This window comes from Pagrus major, chromosome 22, assembly GCF_040436345.1.
Source record: "Pagrus major chromosome 22, Pma_NU_1.0".
In the NCBI taxonomy this organism is placed as follows: domain Eukaryota; kingdom Metazoa; phylum Chordata; class Actinopteri; order Spariformes; family Sparidae; genus Pagrus; species Pagrus major.
In genome coordinates this window covers 23928641-23946612 of record NC_133236.1, presented here as the reverse complement: position 1 = coordinate 23946612, position 17972 = coordinate 23928641, and the positions used below count along the sequence as shown (strand labels likewise).

The following is a 17972-nucleotide window of genomic DNA, read 5'->3' as shown; positions in this document are numbered from 1 at the left end:
TGTCCTCCCATCTGCCTCCTGCTGGCTTTGAGGAGTCACGACATTGCCTCCAGATGACACCTCGCACCGAGATCATTAACTCACCTCCTCTCAGCGACGATGCCGTCTGTGTGGTGAGCTTCAAATGACCTTGATTCAGAATTCATGTGAAGTCGATTACCCACGGGGAAAATACAGTTGGCACCTCCTTCACATCTGTTTTTTTTTCTGTTTTTGTCACGAGATGAGGTCACAGGACTCCATGTGTGTGAGTAAGAATTATAAAGGCGTAGTTTGTTCCATGCTCACATGTGCAGGCAAAGTGTGTAAAAATACCTGAGGGAGGTGAAGTTACATCTGATCAACTACAACACAAGAAACACTTGTTTAATTCACCAATTAACACTCATTCATACTTTGCAATGCACCATTTTGCAATAACACAATGATGCTGCAAATCCTACTTTTTAAAAAGGTGCAAGTTGAAGCTTATTAGCTCAGTTATCCGTGCAGCCAGTGGCCTTAAAGTGCATTCAACTGGAAAAACATTTTTCTGACTGGGAAAGTTCACATGAATGCTCCCTCAAGCCGGAGCAACAACTCTGAAAGTCGGAGAAAATTTTGGTACACGAGTTGCCGAGTTGATGTCAGCGGGAGTGGTGTGCAGCTGAAGAGTGTAGAGAGAGAGAGAGAGAGAGAGAGAGAGAGAGAGAGAGAGAGAGTCGGGCATCTGCAGCAGGAGAAAAACAATTTGTAGAGCTGGAATATTTTCACATCGCACTTCAATCAAACCAGAGGTGATTGTGGCCATCAGGCTCGCCTCAGTTCGGTAAAAGAGGGAAGCTTGAATTGTAGAGTTTATGGTCGATTTTTCCCTTTAGACAGGAAAAGTGGTGTAAAGATATATCATTTCTTGACACTTTGTGAGTTTCCAGCTGAAACTAGGGAGGCTATTGGACTTCCACCTCTTGAGATACAGAGTAGTATAATGAAACCCGACAGGCTGGGGCTAGCTGGTTAGCATGCTATCTTCAGTCGAGTCTCTGCAACTCAGTACATCTTCTTCTCTTTCACATAATGTCAAAACTGATAATGTTAGTTCATTTTTTTTGAATGTTCTGACCCTTTTAAAGAGGAGATGTGGGTTTCAATAGAGCGGATGCTCTTTATTTGAGGAGTTTTGTTACAGAACAGGATGATCAGTCTCTCTGACTTTGGCATTAAAGTACTGTGTATTGTAGTTGCTTATAAAACAGTTCATCTTTGACGGCAATAACATGTATTTTTGCAGTTTGGCAGCATTGAATTACTTCTGTCTCGATGTAAACACACTATATATACTACACACACACACACACACACACACACACACACACACACACACACACACACACACACACACACACACACACACACACACACACACACACACACACACACACACACACACACACACCCGCTGAAATCAGGAGAAGATAAGTACATTGGTTTTGAATCTCATATCCTGTTTTATTGTTCAAATATGGCAGGACAATATATACAACACAATACAAACAACACATCCGCGCATTCAGACATACACAAGGACAAACAGAGAAGACAAATTTGTAGAGATGTTCACACACCCACACACACACACACAGCTCCGAGTTGCCATGATTGATAGAGACAAGTAATTTCTCTGGGGAACCACTGATCAAACATCCTACAGTCACACACACACACAGACACACACACACACACTCAGAGACAGATGAACAGAGTAACCACACAGGCCACCAGGACAACTTGTGTATTAAAGGGGGTTTTAAGGAGATTAAGGATCCGGTGACAATAAAAGATCAAAACGAAAACGTTCAAAGTCCACCTTAAGACAGAATTCACCTTTGTTATTGACGTTTCAAAGAGCCCACAGTGACAGGACTTAAGTGGATTTCACAGGGATGAGAGCACATGTTACAGCTCGCACCTGTTCACACTGGAGGGAATTGAAAATCATCTGAGTCTCAGTTTCTGTGTTCACATACACAGATTCACCTTAAAACAGAAATAAGACGAACTTTGTTTAACGCTGGACTCTTTAGCCTGAAGGTTGACTTTTAAGACTTTGGCAGTTGAGCCTTCATCACCCACATTGGCTAAGAAATGTTACTTATTGTCACCTTAAGCACACAAAAACATAAAAATCACATCAATTTGTTTTTAGTGACTTAAGGCCACTTTGAACAGAGGTGGTTTGATTTAACAGCATGTATATATTTACCTGCTTTTTAAAAAGAGAAACCAAAAACTTAAAAAGAAAAAACAAAAACAAATTCAGATTTGTGCTTTTGTCGCCTTTGAATGCAAACTGAAAGCTCCTTTTCTTGCTTCAAAATCAAATATCTTCATTTTTTTCACATGAAACTCATTTCTTTAACAGAGAAGCCGTTCTGCTGCAACAGAAAAGCATCATAAATAATAGTTAAAAGGATAAAATAACACAGTTTGCCTTCATCATAGCTGTATCATCACCAACATCATCATCATCTTGCTGTCAGTGGAAAACCTCATCTCCAGGTAGTCAAGTTTTTCAAATTCAGACAACCTCCCCCAATTTCACATGAGCGCTGGAGTCAAATGCAGAGCATGGAAAAGGCCAAATTTATTTTCAAGTTTAACAGAAGGAGAAAAAAACAAGACAAAATGGATGGAAGACACTGAAATTAAGAGCCGGAGGGTTTTCAGCTGACAGCAGCGATTGTCTGAGTTAACCTCCCCCGTGTCAGCATCTGAGGAACTGCTCTCACGTGGATAGTGATACAGAATAAAAGCTGCTCCAATCAGCATAAATACAACCAATAAACACTGAGCTTCAAACAGCCAGGCTACAGCCTGATTTATAGACTTTAACCCAAACAATTCATGAATGGATCATGTGTGTGTGTGTGTGTGCGCGCTCTGCTGCTGCTTCAGTTAAAAAAAAAAGGAGGTGGTATGAGAATAATAAAAAAAAAGACATTTATATATGATCAGGCAGGAAGTGGAGTGAGTAAATGCCTGTGTCTAAAAATAGCCTCTCACATAAATATGTATTTTTATTGAGCCAAGCACTCTAGTCATTAATCAAGATTTTGGCATTAATGGAGTTAAAATGCATTCTTGGCAACTCGTAGTGTATTTTAGGAGTGCGATTTAATTTCGTCACAAGGACAAACAGCTTTATTCTACGTTTATTGTTCGGTGGCGACCTCTTGTGGCCGTAGTAATAATGAGGGGAGTAAAGGAGGAACTCAGGTGATGAAGTGTAAGAGCCACAGCACAGGACCTTCATTCAGGAGACCGCTGTTCGGGTAACCTAAAGTTATCGATGAGTTATTTTTACCTGCATAACGTACTTAAACTACGTCACGTATGTAACATATGTTTTACGTTACTAACATAGCTTACTTGTTTCAGCTTGTTTTGGACCAGTTTTCAGGTCACAGGCTAGTTGGTAAGCAGTTAATATCTCTTAAACACAGTACAAACAGATGTTTCTTCATATTCTGTTGATGATTTTGGTTATTTTTAATGTTTAAAACTCATTTTGAAACATATTGCACTTTTAACCACATGATGACGAAGGTGCGACCCTGTTCGCCTGTTGCTGGTACTCGCAAAAGTCATGTGTCATAGTTTTCGTGTAGTTGTGGGAACGGTCATGTATGTCATTTTGGGAGTCATTGGCAATCGACCTACCACGTTGAGTTTCAGTTAAGTATCTCAAATTCACCTGATATGTTTTGTAAACTTAGTGCACATAAATTATTGTGACAGAGGGACACCAGTTTGTTTGCTCCTATAGTGTTTGTGAACCCAACAGAGGAGTCCAGATTAGGTTTGGAAAAGCTGGTGTCAATTAGTTTATGTTTGAAAATATGAATTCAGAGCTTATAACTGAATTTAGCTTAAACTGATGATTGTCTCAGTGCTGCCTCAACAGGACACACATTGTATACATGGTGGACAAAAATGATACTTGAAGCATAGCTGGGGCCAGATCACTTTCTATCAACAGCTCAGAACAAGGATAAAAATGCAGTTTGGTATCTTGAGTAAAAAGTTAAATTAAATGCTGAAAGTTTCAAGACGATCATTTTCCTGAAATCACATAGAAAGTGCTTTGAGCCTAGGACTCGCTGCAAAATACTTAAACAAAAAACTTCCAAAGTCCAACTTCAACATTTCACACTTAAGTCCGAAGAATCCAGTCACAGCTCAGAGTGCGTCAGTCAAACCAGCTCTTTTCACACATCCCTTTCAGCCACAAAGATGAGTAGATGAGTGATCTTTTGAGAAATGTGTGATAAAATAAAAAATAAAAATTCTTCATCTGAAACACTGAAGTTAAGGAGAAAAGAGGGAAATTTAGGATATCAAGTCCCATTTTATGTGCAGGTGACAGTGAACCAAACTGTCTACAAAACATGATTTATCTTATTCTAAAAAGGGCAGTTTTTGGGAGACAGCTCAAAGTGAACCCTAAATGTGCACGTGTGTCTCTAGAGGAGTGCTTGACATAACTTTTCTGGGTTAATGTGCAGAGACAGACCCACAGCTGAGTGATGATCCTTGCTGTTAGACGTAGGACACCAAAGTTAGTGAGTTAACTGACAGGCTTAGCTAGCTGGCCTGTTGGGACGGTCACTTAGCACTGAACTCAAGCTACATTATCTATTTAACTAGCACTGTGTCAAGCTAGGTCAGTTGGGCAGGGAGCTAGCATCACAGGCTAGCCATCTTGGTTGGCTAGCTGGGTTAGCTCGTCAGCAAATTAGGCTGACTGGTTGGCTGGTTCAGGCTTTGTGCCCAGGGCTTACTGACTCTTCTCCTGGTTAGCCAGGCCTGGCTGATGTTGTCTGGGCGGCTGGTTTTTCAGTCTCTGTGCCTCAGTCCGATGATGTCACTTCCTGTTGTCTGTAGTGGAGTTAGCTGTAGTGTCCGTCTTTGTTGCGCTTTCCTCAGTGTTTCCAGGGGGCTGCACTGCCGTGGCGTTAGGCCCGCCCCCATTTTGAAGTGTTTCCTGTTTGTATTGTTGCAATGCGCGATTGACAGCATCCTCGACCAATCGCCTGCTGACCCTCAGCAGCTCCGCCTCGTCGGGCTCAGACCGACGACGCCCACCTGGGTAGAACAAGCACAACAAAAGCATATTATTGTATACGCAATCATATTCATTCACAAAAACACATTATCACTAACACACATTGATGCCCAACTTTGATCCTCTTCGTTGTTTTTGGTTCCTGACTTTTAGCCGTTCTTTTCCTTAATTCAAATGAATCTTCTTGAATCCCTTGTCAGTTCATCAAAACAAACCCTGGATTACAGTGAGGTTGATTTTCCTCCATTAGACCATGCTTGCTGTCGAAAACAAAAGAAATTCTTTGTTGATTCGTCACTACAAGTGACACCTCTCACATTACAGCTTGTTATTCTTTCCATTGTTAATAAAAAATATTAATTAGTGCAGCTTTAAAATAAATTATGCAATATGCCTGTACTAATATAAATAGTAAGATACTGTAGGATTATTTATATGTAATATTCTTCTTAAATACTGCGGTACACAAGAAGATTTATTTATTCTTGTTCAAGACACACATTGTTATAACTTTATGGAACAATAAATCTCTGTGGTTTTACAGTATTTGTGTATATAAAACTAATTTATTGCACCTTCAACAGCAATCCATTTCGATCAATATAATATACATTTTAAATTTATAACCCATCATCAAGCTGTGGATTTCCCGCTGTGTTTGTGCCTCAAGCTGGTTGTCTACTCTGTTGTTTTATTACATGAGTGACATATTCAAAATCTTAACAATAGTGACATTCAAAGCCAATAAACTCCACAATGAATATGATTGTAACATGAAGCCTCCTGTGGTGTTTGGGTGTCTTATCATATGGTCCCAGGGATGATTTAATACTTAAAATAACTACTAGTCAGACAACAACAAATGAGTCTTCACTCACTCATCACAGACTGAATCAGCAACAATAGATTGGATGCGACGACAATAGATAAGATGTGACAGTTGATAACAGATGAGTCGAACACCATTCTCAGCTCTTCTATACATGCGTTTTGAATTCAGTCAACCCCCTGAAGCGGCTGAAAAGTGAACTAATGTAACAAGCAGAGCTCTGTACCACACTGGTGGTTCTGCTTTTGCAAGAGACAAAATGGCAGACAGGGAGACCATGAGATAGGAGTCAGACGGCCATAAAGCCAGTTAGAAAAAAAATAAGACGTGGAGACAGTCAATAATTCATGTAGAAAGACAGTTAGGCAGGCAGGCTGTAAGATAGACAGCTTGCACTAAGCTGTAATAGAAACTCACTGAACCATCCAGAGGTTCATTCACCCAAAGATTACTGCAGTGGTTCAAAAAACACACTATAACCACCACAGCATTTGATTATCAAGGCCAAGAGTAAAATCCCCAGGCTGATCTTCTATATCACACACTCCCACTGGGCCCATAGGTTTGTTTAGATTTGAAAGCTCAATGGTGCTCTATTATTCATTATAGAAAAAGACATGCAGTAGGAGCAAGACAGTGAATGAGGATGGTAGAGGGTTGTTGATGTCAGAATCATAAAGAATAATGTCTTTTCATACTATACAATCTCTCAATCAAAGCAGTGAAAACAAGACGTAGTTTGATGACGTTGTGACGACGCCCGGGATGATGGAAGCTGCTGTCTTCATTGATAAACAACCATCATGACTCGGGCGGAAATGTGCATGACGGAGTAATGTTTTAAAGTTTTATTCACGTTATTTTAAGTAACGTTCGCCGACTTCCTTCTTCACTCTCTGATGTATCATCTGATGTTTAACCAGGAAGTTATAGCGACAGGATAAAACGCACATTACCTCAAATTAAAATGGGATTATGGAAGTACACTACTTAAAATATATAATAAATGTTAAGTCGTTTTTACACATTTAATGCGGAAATGTTACGTATTATATCTTTAAAGGTGTCCTGTTAAGATTTAACTGAGAAGAAGTACTGATTTTATGAGTGGGTCTGGGTTTTGATTATTCATGGCATGTGTTACACAGTGCAGCCAATAGTTTAATAGTATTCCACTGATCCGCAGGAGGGATTAACACGCCTGTAAACAAAGCAATGCACATAAACATTAATGGGTGTAACGACACACAATGCATTTTGATGAGTAACACTGAATGGAAACGCTGCAGGGCACCTTTAAGACACAAAATGTCTCTATTGTCAAACTGACTCTCGTGTCAGCTTAAAAGAAACTGACATCAAAGCCAAGAAGGGCAGGTGCTGAAACAAAAAGACAGCTCGCAAACTGCAGGGCTTCAATATCCAAATTATTTAATGCGCCAAAGAAGTGACGCTTCGAGCAAATTTGCTCTTGTTCAGCATTGTGTGAGTTGTCTTTTTGTTCAACTTCTTATATCAGCTTACCCATACATATTAAATATGACGAGGTGCAGCTCAGCTTGCGTGTTTATTTATGTATCAAAAGCACATATCACTCCCAAACCAAAAATACCCATTGTCCTCTTACCTGTAGAGTTAATTATCCATTCAGTGTTTTGGTGTGAGTTTTGGAGGGATCAGCCGTAGCGATGTCTGCCTTCTCTTGAATATCATGGAACTAGATTGCGCTTAACAACAATGTCTCTTTACAGAACTCATGACCCAGTTCCTCAAGATAATCAACAGACCTTGCTGAGAGCAGCTTCATATATGAACTACAATTATTTTCTTCTACCAAACAAATCACTGTGCAGTTGGAAGCGTGCATCTACCCACGGACAAGGTCTTTAGATTATCTTGAGTAATTGGGTCGTGATTTCTGAAAAGAGACTATGACGTTGAATTTTTAAAAATGCATTTCATTTTTTGACACTGAGCTCTACAAGCTGAGTGCCCTCCAGTTCCATGATATTTGAGAGAAGGCAGACATCTCTTCAGCACTCGGTAACTTACACCAGAACAATCTAGATGGATAAATGGCGCTACAGGTAAGAGGAAAAATATGCATTTTGGATTTTGGAGAGAACTACTTTAAGCTACTGCTAGGTATGAATATCCTCTGCAGAGATCCCTGGCGACCTGCTACATCAGCATGAAAACACTGATTATTGATTTTTGGTACATCCATGCTGGGGACATTTTATTGTTTATACCCCCTTTATCCTCCAGTTGTTCTGGTAGGTTGAGGTCTACTATACAGGCCAAGGACTACATTGTACAACATGCATGTTGCTACAGCATTTCACCATGCCTCATGTATTCACGGCGTGTTATTTATGCCAAACATTCAGCCTGCGAACAGCCTGAAAAACAGCAACCAGACTTCGCCAGACCAGATGGCATATGTACACTCTTCACTCATCCAATTATGGCTGCACCATGTGTTCACATCAGCTTCACTTTGTTACTTTTGCTGAATTGATTTGAACCGAGCATGATGTTCTGTTTTTCTACATGTAACTCATGTCTTATTGAGTTGTGCCTTTCAGTGAAGCCGTGCTGCTGCTGCACTGAGATGCTATTCGATTACCTGCGGCCTGTCTGTCAGTTTGAGTGACTCACACCTCTGACTGCTCTTTGATGAGGTATTTTTGCCCTCAGGACTGCAGTAGACTGAATATTATTCTACATTTAGCTTCCTCAGTAAATGGTAGGAAGTAGGAGTATTTGGAGCTCTGAGGATGTTGGCCAATTCTAATGGAGCTGAGCCAAGTGAAACCGGCGCTTCCGGCACTATCAGATAATTTCACAGTCGTTTAAATCTCGGCCCCCATTTATACCTGGTATTAACATTTATCTGGATACATTATCTGGATAATGACATCCATTCCGTTGCATTTACATCTGGTATTAATCCGGCATTTACAATATCTCGATTCTGCCCACATTGTAATCAGATCTTTATACGCAGATTAGTTAAGTGGAGCTTGAGGACTCGTCCCAGGTAGAGGGAAGCCTGAGCGTCATTCATTCTTAAATGACCTGATGCCAGCGCACACTTTCTAGCCACTCCTGCTATTTGCGGGTTGCACCTGGCACCTCAAGCTAGCAGCTTATCAAACCATAAGTTCAGCCGAAAACTGAAATTGCATCAGCGTCTACTGAAGGTGAATTCTCGTAGTCCACAAAACATTTCGAGAGCTTCACAGGAAAACAGCATTGCATCATTCTCCTAAACAACTGAAGTAGATGGGGACTTGTCTTAAAATGTAAAAAAAACAACAGAAAAAAAAAGAGTTGTTTTTGAAGAGATGGTTTTTATATCCCTTTAAAAGCTGAAATCTTCACTTTAGCTACTAATCTAAAAGTGTTCGCATGCACCCCGTCTGAAGTGACTCCACGAGCCACAAGTCGAGGGTGTAAATGTCTGCTTTGCAAATTAATTTGGGATCTCTGGGGTACTGGAGACTTGGATTAAGCTGGACAAGTTCTGTGGAGCCAATTTATGTTTTTTTTGTTTTTTTCAGACAAGTCTCCTTCTGCTTCAGTTGTTTAAGAGAATGTCGTTTTCTTGTGAAGCTTCAGAAATGTTTTACAGACTATGAAACATCACCCAACATTTCATCAGCATTGGGGTGAGTAGACAATGACTGTTCCTTTAAGCCTTTGGTCATACTGTCCAGATTGCTTTTACATCTGGCTGAGATAGGATCACAATACAGAGCCTGACCATCTCCAGATGTGGTCTGGTCGATCCCATTACACTCGGATCATAATGTGTTTCCTAGTGCACATACAGTACAGAACTGCAATAACATGTATTTTTTTTATCATGAGAGGGTATCCAGATACAGGCTGCATGTTCATGCCGGGTGTAAATAGGCCCGACAATGTGACTCGGCCATTTTACAGACTCTTCACGGTCTATGCAGCAGTCTTCACACACATGCAGCCACAAATCTCTACAATTGTTAAATACCAGTTGGGGACGTGGACATAGCATGAGCCTCTCACAATTTGCCCAAAAGACGGCAGACAGCATGCGGCTCATTATTTATGATTGGCTCCTGGTCTCTGTAACCAACCTGTGCAATCAGCTGGTGATCGCACAGAACAATTTCCTTTTATCAAGGGAACAAGATTTCTTTATCTGCTCTCTGGTGGGTGGCAATTTGAAGGTCCACTATGCAAAATATTCAAAGCAAACATCAGGATATATTCTGGTTACACTGTGGTGTGGAATCTCTTGGTCCATCTGTGTGAATGCTGTCAGGATAAATGTAGCTTACTTTTCAAAATAAACACACAGTAGTGAACGCAGGTTCTCCACACTGCAGACTAAAGTGTCTGAACCCTGTTCGCATGATTTACACTTTCTTTACACATAACTCATTGTGTGGTGGAGGAAGTTATTACAGCAAAAACGGAGGAATGTCTGTAATAAAATATTTGTATATCATTACCAAAACATGTCAAAGGCACAAATCAGAAGGTAATGCAGTTGCATTCACAACATTTAGGACTGCAGACAAAAGCTCACAGATATAGTATCTGCACACGTTGTTCTCTTTTGCGCATACTTTTATACTGTTCTTTGTAATCGTCTACCTCAGTATGTATAAGTACGTAAGTGAAAGTATTAATTTCCAGTATATATATCTGTAAATAAGTTAAATGTCTGTCATGTCACGTCACGTCTCTCGCTTGCAACATCAGCAAGCTGTAAAAAATGACACAATGGGAATGGAAACTACAGTGGTGAGGTGTGAGGATGTGCGGTGACAGGAGGCCATTAAACACAGGCTGCACGGATAATGGACAGTCTCCTTAATCACTTCCTGTCCTGCTCAGACAAGATTGGATCATTTAGGCTTAACTGAATTTCACCTGATGAGGGATGTCAAATGAGTATTGATGAGAAATATGATCGTCTGAAAGGAAATGCTGTTGAGTAAAACATCAGTGCAATGAAGAGTAAAAACTGATTATTCATAGTTCTGGAAATATAAGTGATTACGTTAAATGCCCCAGGTGATCTCTGATAAAGACAAATTATGTGCTATTTTGTAATCAATATAATCACAGTAACCCAGAGGTGGCTGAAAGTAATTATTACTGATTACGAATGATTGTTCTGAAGGATTACATCACAATTACAGCACAATTTTAGCCTGTAATCAGATGTAGATCAGGTTTTAAATTAACCTTTCCTGACTCTGATTGTAAACATATGAGGAGGAACACATACTTGAGCGTTTGGCATGGAGTGGGTTCTGAACCAAATCTGCAACACAAGCACAAAGAAATATTAAATGAAGACACACATAAAAAAAAGGAAAAGAAAACAAGAGATATTTTGCCGTCTCGTGGACTTCACACACTCCCGAAGCGGTACAGTACATAAAAGCCTCTTTGTCTGTGAACACAAGGGAGACACTTCTGGTGCCAGCCAGCAGTGATTTTAAAGATTAGGTTTGGACCTCTGGGCTGCATGAGGACTAAAATGGATGCACAAATATTCTGAAGAAATGCTGTTATTCGAAACTGACTGCAGAGTCGTGCTGCTTTTGGCAATATGACAAATATTATAAAAACAGGGCCCAGGTGTGCACTTGGCCGAGATCGCCTGACAACACATTTTATTACACAAATCTGTAAAAATAACTTTGCAGAACAAGAACAAATGTCTGAATGTGTTTCAGATCAGTAAAATGAACTGTTGGATGATTTTAAGATGGGAAGATTAACAACATATGAAGACTAAATCCCTCATTGTGTCTCCTCTGCGTTCCTGCTGCCGTTATGAGAGAATCCAGAGAATATTAGCTTGTGTTTTTGACCCGATGTAAAAACATACCATGGCGTTGTCTGTGTCTTTTAAATAGGTGTGTGAGAAAGAGTTTTTATCTGCCTACTCTTTCAAATTAAAGGCTTTTATGACAGCAGTAAAGCTGCCCTCTGGACCTGGTACACACACACAGTACCAGGGACACAGATAAGCCTCTCGCTCTGTGTATAGACCGACAGACACAAGGATATCTCTCTGTAAACTTATCTCAGCCTCACACACACACAAGTACACATGTTCAGCACCATCTCACACACACTCTCACACACACTAGAAATGGCAATCATTACTCAAAGCTTGAATCACTCCCTCAAACCTCTTTCTGTCTTTACTTTTTCAAACCACTCACTCTCTCACTATCTAAACCCTTTCCCCCCCACTCTTTCTCTCTACTTTTTCTTGCTGGCAGTGTTGTCATGGTGACAGGACAAGGACCAGACAGGCACTTCAACTTTTAACAACACAGGAGGTTGTACTGACTTCCATCGTTCTCTCTGTTTTGGCAGGCTTCACTATCTCTCATCTCCAAGTGTCCTCTTCTCTCACATCTGTTTGACTTTCTTCTCTTCTTGCTAAACCGTTTTGTCTTTCTCTCTGTATCTGTCTTCTTTGCCGCACTGACTCTCTCTTTCAGGATCATCTTTCCCTTTTTTTTTTTTTATTGGCTGCAACATCTCAAGACCTGTTTCCAAAACATCCCTTTTGATGTCTCCCTCCGTGCACTGACATCATTTTGCGTCTAAAAAGCTGTAAAATGTAAGTAAAGGAAAAGCAGAAACCGGCGGGACAAATGTCGTGAGCAGGCTGGAATCCCTCAGCATTAACATTTATAAGCAGTTGGGAGATTTCGATGAAAAGTGACAAAAAACAGATTTAAAGTTGCAGAACTGTCACATGGACTCACTTCTTCAGTATGTTTTTACACTAAACTCAGTGTCTGCCTCTTGCACAGTGATGTTAATTCATATACAGTCAGAATAAACCTCTTAGCCCATATGGCGGAAACCAAGCCAATTAGTTGATTGTGGTTAAACCTATTTTTTTTGTCTTTAAAGTCAGTGGGTTAAACCCGTAGTGGAAATGAGATTAGAACAGCATATGCTGTCCACTGTCCAACAGCAATATATGTACAATGCCAGGTTGTGATTTCATTGCCGTCTTTATTTCCTCGATTTATTACTTAGATGTTTAAGTGTTGTCACAATAATGGAATTTCTAACTTCGATACAATACTTTGAAAAATATCAATGCATGTTCGATACCACTGGGAAAAACTTATGCAGCATTAGGGGCATAAAACTTGCGATTATTATACAAGAAAAATATAACATGTGGGGGTAGACAGATTATTGGCGAGTGAGTATGATTTCAGCAGGTGGTCAATTCTTACATATTGTACCTTTAAAAACTTGTCAGTGAACCCAAACATGGTGATCAATCAGTCCTGTGAGAACTGCTCACCTGGCTAAAAATGTTTCTAGCTTGAGGGTCTACTTCCTGGTTATGTGGCCCACTGAATAAGCACAGTAGATTTTCACCCACTGGCCACAGCCACAATTTCCTGCTCAGCCTATAGACTTTCTGTTTTGATGCCGTCACATGGATGCCTTTGGACTGCAGGAGAATTTTCCATGGCAATACAATGAGTGACCACTGGGCAATACTGGCAACAATCATGATGTGAGCATGTTAGCATGCTGACTTTAGCACTTAGCTTAAAGCAATGCAATGTTAAAGAGATGCTAGCATAGCCGCAAATGCATTAACATTAGTTGCAGTCCTAATTCTATCACAATAATTTAACAAATGAAAAGCTCTTTACCAAAGTACACTGTGTTCAAATGTTAGCATTGTCATTGTGAGAGCTTTAACATTTAGCTCAAGGCACCAGAGCTGTTACCTTGGCGGTAAACCTGTTATTTTCTCCTTCCACTTTGTTCCTTGTCTTTGTCTCTAATGTGTCCAGGATTTGAAGTCACTCACACGAGCAGAAAAAGGTTGAAAGGTTGTTGGTGTACAGACGCTGTGTTTGGGATTATGACTGTACTGTCAGCGAGCTGTGAGTCTGCACAATGTCAAGTGACGACTACTGTGCGTCTGCCTTGTTTTTACTTCACTCCCAGCGTCACCGCTCTGCTCTGCTTTACTTGGCTCTGCTCTGCTCGCTCTCCCGGGCACTGCTCTGCTGTGATTTATTCGGTGCCATGTACGAACCTTTTAACAGTTACTTCAAACCCCCTTACACACTTATTTATCTTGTTCTATAGCAACTCCTTCCCTCCAGATAACTAATAGAGCCCACTTCCTGGTTGGATCCGTGCTGACATTTTGCTGAAGTCTGCCAAAATTTTTAGTCGGCCGCTTTCAATACTTTCCATGATGGAGAGAGCACTTTATTATATTCTGTTTCAACTGCTACACATACGCAAGCACTTCACATCTACATGCAGTACCAAGAGGAACCATAATAATCCCATTAAAGACCTGAATCAAATTCAGTTGATACAGCAGCCTAACTGATTATGTTTACATCCAGGCTAATAATCTGCTGCTATAACTAATTTCTTCTTACTTCAAATGAGCTGATTTCCTGAAAGCTCTAGTAGGGGGTTCAGGCAGAAAATTAACTCAGAAAATGATTGCAGCATAGCTGGTAGGAGGAAAAAGGATAAAGGATTAGAGAGAGCAATGGGCTGATGAAGAGGAGGAGGAGGAGGAGGAGGAGGAGGCAAGACTGGGGGAAAAGGGGGAGAAAGAGGAGGAGGAAGACTCCAGTGGGGCATGTGATGCAAGGAAGAAGAGGGCGTATTTTGTGCAACATGAAGACTTCCTAAATGGTGGTTCGAAGAAATGAGAAGGAACATGAACAATAAGGGCGAGGATGCATTTGAGGGCAGAGGAGGAGGAGGAATGAGGAAGAACAGACCCTTAAAGAAGAGGACAGTAGGGGTATCTAGAAGCTGCACAACAGGGAGGTAAAGAGAAGTGATGGTGGGGCAGTTTCCTGAGGAAATACCAGAGACTCTCTCAGACTTGAGATACTGTACTGACTGCAGCTCTGTTCAACACATTGGTATTCAGGCTGTATAGCCTACATTCAGGCAACAGACATCCTAAGGATAAGCTGTTATGAATTAACATTACATAACTAAAGAAAGCGACCTCATGAGATCAGGAATAAAAGATGTACAACCCTGAACTGAAGAATGGCTAATTGACCTACAGGGCCCACTGCCCTCATCAAATGGCCTTTGAGCAGGGCACTAAAGCCACAACTGCACCAAACCCATATGCATCTTGAATATGACAGAAAAAAAGACTCCTACAGGAGGAGCAACAATTCTGAAGCCTCGTAATGAACCTGTCGTCGTAAAACATTTCCTGAATTGTGACCCATTTTCTTGAATTCTACAACACAGGACAATAATTACATTCCTGGCAATCTCTCCCTGTGGCAGAACAATGGGGATTCAGGGTGCTGGTGCTCACGAGTGTGCGATTCTGTTTTCCTCCACCACAGCACTGATGGACAATTTCATGGCTGATGAATTTCTCCATAGCGGGACGATGAACACCATCAAAGCTCTATTCACACACTCATGCCTTCAAAATGATACAATGAGGGTGACGATGACTTAAGGAGGGACTGACTGGCTGGACGTGAAGTAGCTTAAGAGGGTGATGTGCGACCTGATAGTCTGCCTTAATATAATACTGACAGAGAGACAACAGAGTCACTGATTTAGCAATAATGTCAACTGCTGGTTGAATCAGTTAAGTTTTTACCTGAACATAACACGAAACAGTCAAAAATGGAACAAGACAAAGCAAGACAAAAAAATTAAATAGTCTTAAATATATCTGTCACTTTGGTCTTCACGTGTGGCATGTTTTTGTGCTTTTTTTTTTTTAATCTATTATTCAAACACCTCTTCCCTCTGTTCTTGACTCATGAGATGATGTAACAAGTGAATTTACCCAGTGAGGAATCAAGAAAGTCTCATCTAATTTGTGAATGCAGTTTACTTTAAGGTAATTTCAGAGAAGGAATGAATGCTAGTGCAGTCTGATTATCCCAACGTGCAATGTCATATTGTACAATGACATGCAAAGTGCAAGATATTTTAATATTTATAAAGAAAAGGACTAAAAGTCTACAGCTGTGCGAACTGCTCTGTGAGGCTGTTCAAAGCCACAGCAGGGCTCAATGATAACATGCTGATGTTTAGCAGGTATAATGTTTGGTAGAATATTTACCATTTTCACCATTTTGGGGCTGAGGCTGATGACATCACTTCTGCAATAATTTGGTCATAAACCAAAGTTTTGGACAAAACATAAAAAAATGTTGACCTGATGCTAGATTAGAACTGTCAAAGGTCACCAAAGTTATAACAGTGCATCCTGAGGGGAACATGAATGTCCTCACAATATTTAATGGCAATTCATCCAATTATTAAGGATGTATCACAAAAAAACAAAAATGGCACGCTCATGATAGCTACAGGGGAAGTCAGAGGATCATCAACAACACCAGGATTCATCCTCTGGGGACCATGAATGTCTTCACAATATTTCATGGCAGTTCATCCAATAGTTATCAAGATATTTGACTAAAAAAGAAAAAAAAAAGCGCTCATGATAGCTTGACAATTAAAATCAGAAGATCACCAAAGTCATCATGATTCATCCTCTGGGGACCATGAATGAGTTTAAAATATTCATGGCAATTCATCCGATAGTTATCAAGATGTGTCACTGAAAATGTCACCCTCATGGTGGGACTAGAGGAGCTTTCAGGGGATCACAGAAGTCAATCAGATTCATCCTCGGGACCATGAATGTATATACAAAATTTCAACGCTAGCCATTTAAAAGCTGTTGAGATACTTCAGTCTGGATGAAAGTAGTCGACCGACTGACCAACATTTCCAACCAACCAAGCTGTTAGAACGGCTAAAATTAAGCATTTCTTCTGTTAATAATTCAAGACAAAAACTGTGGCACAGGATCTCATATCTTACGAGGTCTGAATGTGGATGCAGACATTAAAGCTGTGCAGCTGGACAGATGTGTCGCCTGTGAACGCTGCTTGACGGCTGATCAAATAAACAGCCCCGCCTTTCTAGTGCGAAAGGACAATGGGCTAAAAAAAATTTAAAAAAATACACTGTGCTTTGATTTGACATCTTGTGGTCCTCTAGCCTGGTTTCACAGCACTTAAGGATCACAACCTACAAAACCTTACAACCTCACAGAGCCATAACAAGGCATGACTCTGCGCTCTCAGCTCAGCACAGCCCCACTGTGACTAAATGTGATATACTGTGGTTTTGTAATCAGAGAATCAAAGCAACACAAGGAGTCACATGCCTCTTCCTCTTAGCATCGCCCCTGTGTCCGCGCCTGATCCTAGATACCAAACTGGCTTATTATCATTACCTAAACACATAAATTCCACCTACTGCAGCTTTATTATGTACTCTGGCTGTGTCTGGCCTCAGTCTGAAACATGTCTAGCTCGAACTGTGTCCGGCCGTGCAGGGACACTGGCTGTGGTCCAGTCAGACCTTGGCACAATCAATCAGTGGGGAGACAAAGCACAGAAGGAGTGCGCTTATTGATTGCACCCTAAAAAAGCAGACAAAGATCATTTCTCATTCGTCTTCACTTAACAAAATCTTAATCCCTCATTCCCCCTGGCCAAAAAAGTTGGTCAGTATTCAGGTTTGGCTTTTTCTGCTTAGTGACCCGAGCTCATCGAGCTGTGGTCGGCTGTCAGACTAACACTTACACAAACGCAGACCTCTGGAATCTGAGAGCGTGAACAAAGAACAAGAATATTTCGGTGTTTGGACATTTCTTAGGAAAAGAGACTGCGTGGTAATGCAATGAGAAAGAATTAACACAGAGAGGAGGCACCAAAGTGAAAGAAGAGAACTTGGCAGAGAGGAATGAATGGGAGAGAAAAAAGGATGAATTAAGCAGTGCTGCATGCATCTCTTCCCCCCTGCTCCCTCCTCATCGCCTCCTCCTCTTCCTCCTCCCTGTTCCGTTCTCATCTTTCTCCCCCTCTTCCTCACATGTGTGTCTCGGCTGTCTTTGCCAGCACTCCCTTTCTTTGTGCACCGATCTCTCTCTCTCTGCCTTCT

The 17972-nt window shown here is 40.8% G+C and overlaps 1 protein-coding gene across 3 annotated transcripts in view; it reads right to left on the bottom strand.

The window, feature by feature from the left end:
• Positions 1–2901: 2901 nt before the first annotated feature.
• Positions 2902–17972, bottom strand: part of LOC141018034 (A-kinase anchor protein 7-like) — a 50565-nt gene continuing 35494 nt past the window's right edge. For 2 of the 3 annotated variants that reach the window (XM_073492890.1, XM_073492892.1), the window contains 2 exons: positions 11221–11256; positions 2902–5124 (listed from right to left, as the gene is read on the bottom strand). In XM_073492890.1, the coding sequence (XP_073348991.1) occupies positions 4904–5124; positions 11221–11256 (257 nt within the window). In that variant the 3' untranslated portion in view covers positions 2902–4903. The remainder of the gene's footprint in view (positions 5125–11220; positions 11257–17972) is intronic. The other variant, XM_073492891.1, reaches the window with a different exon arrangement.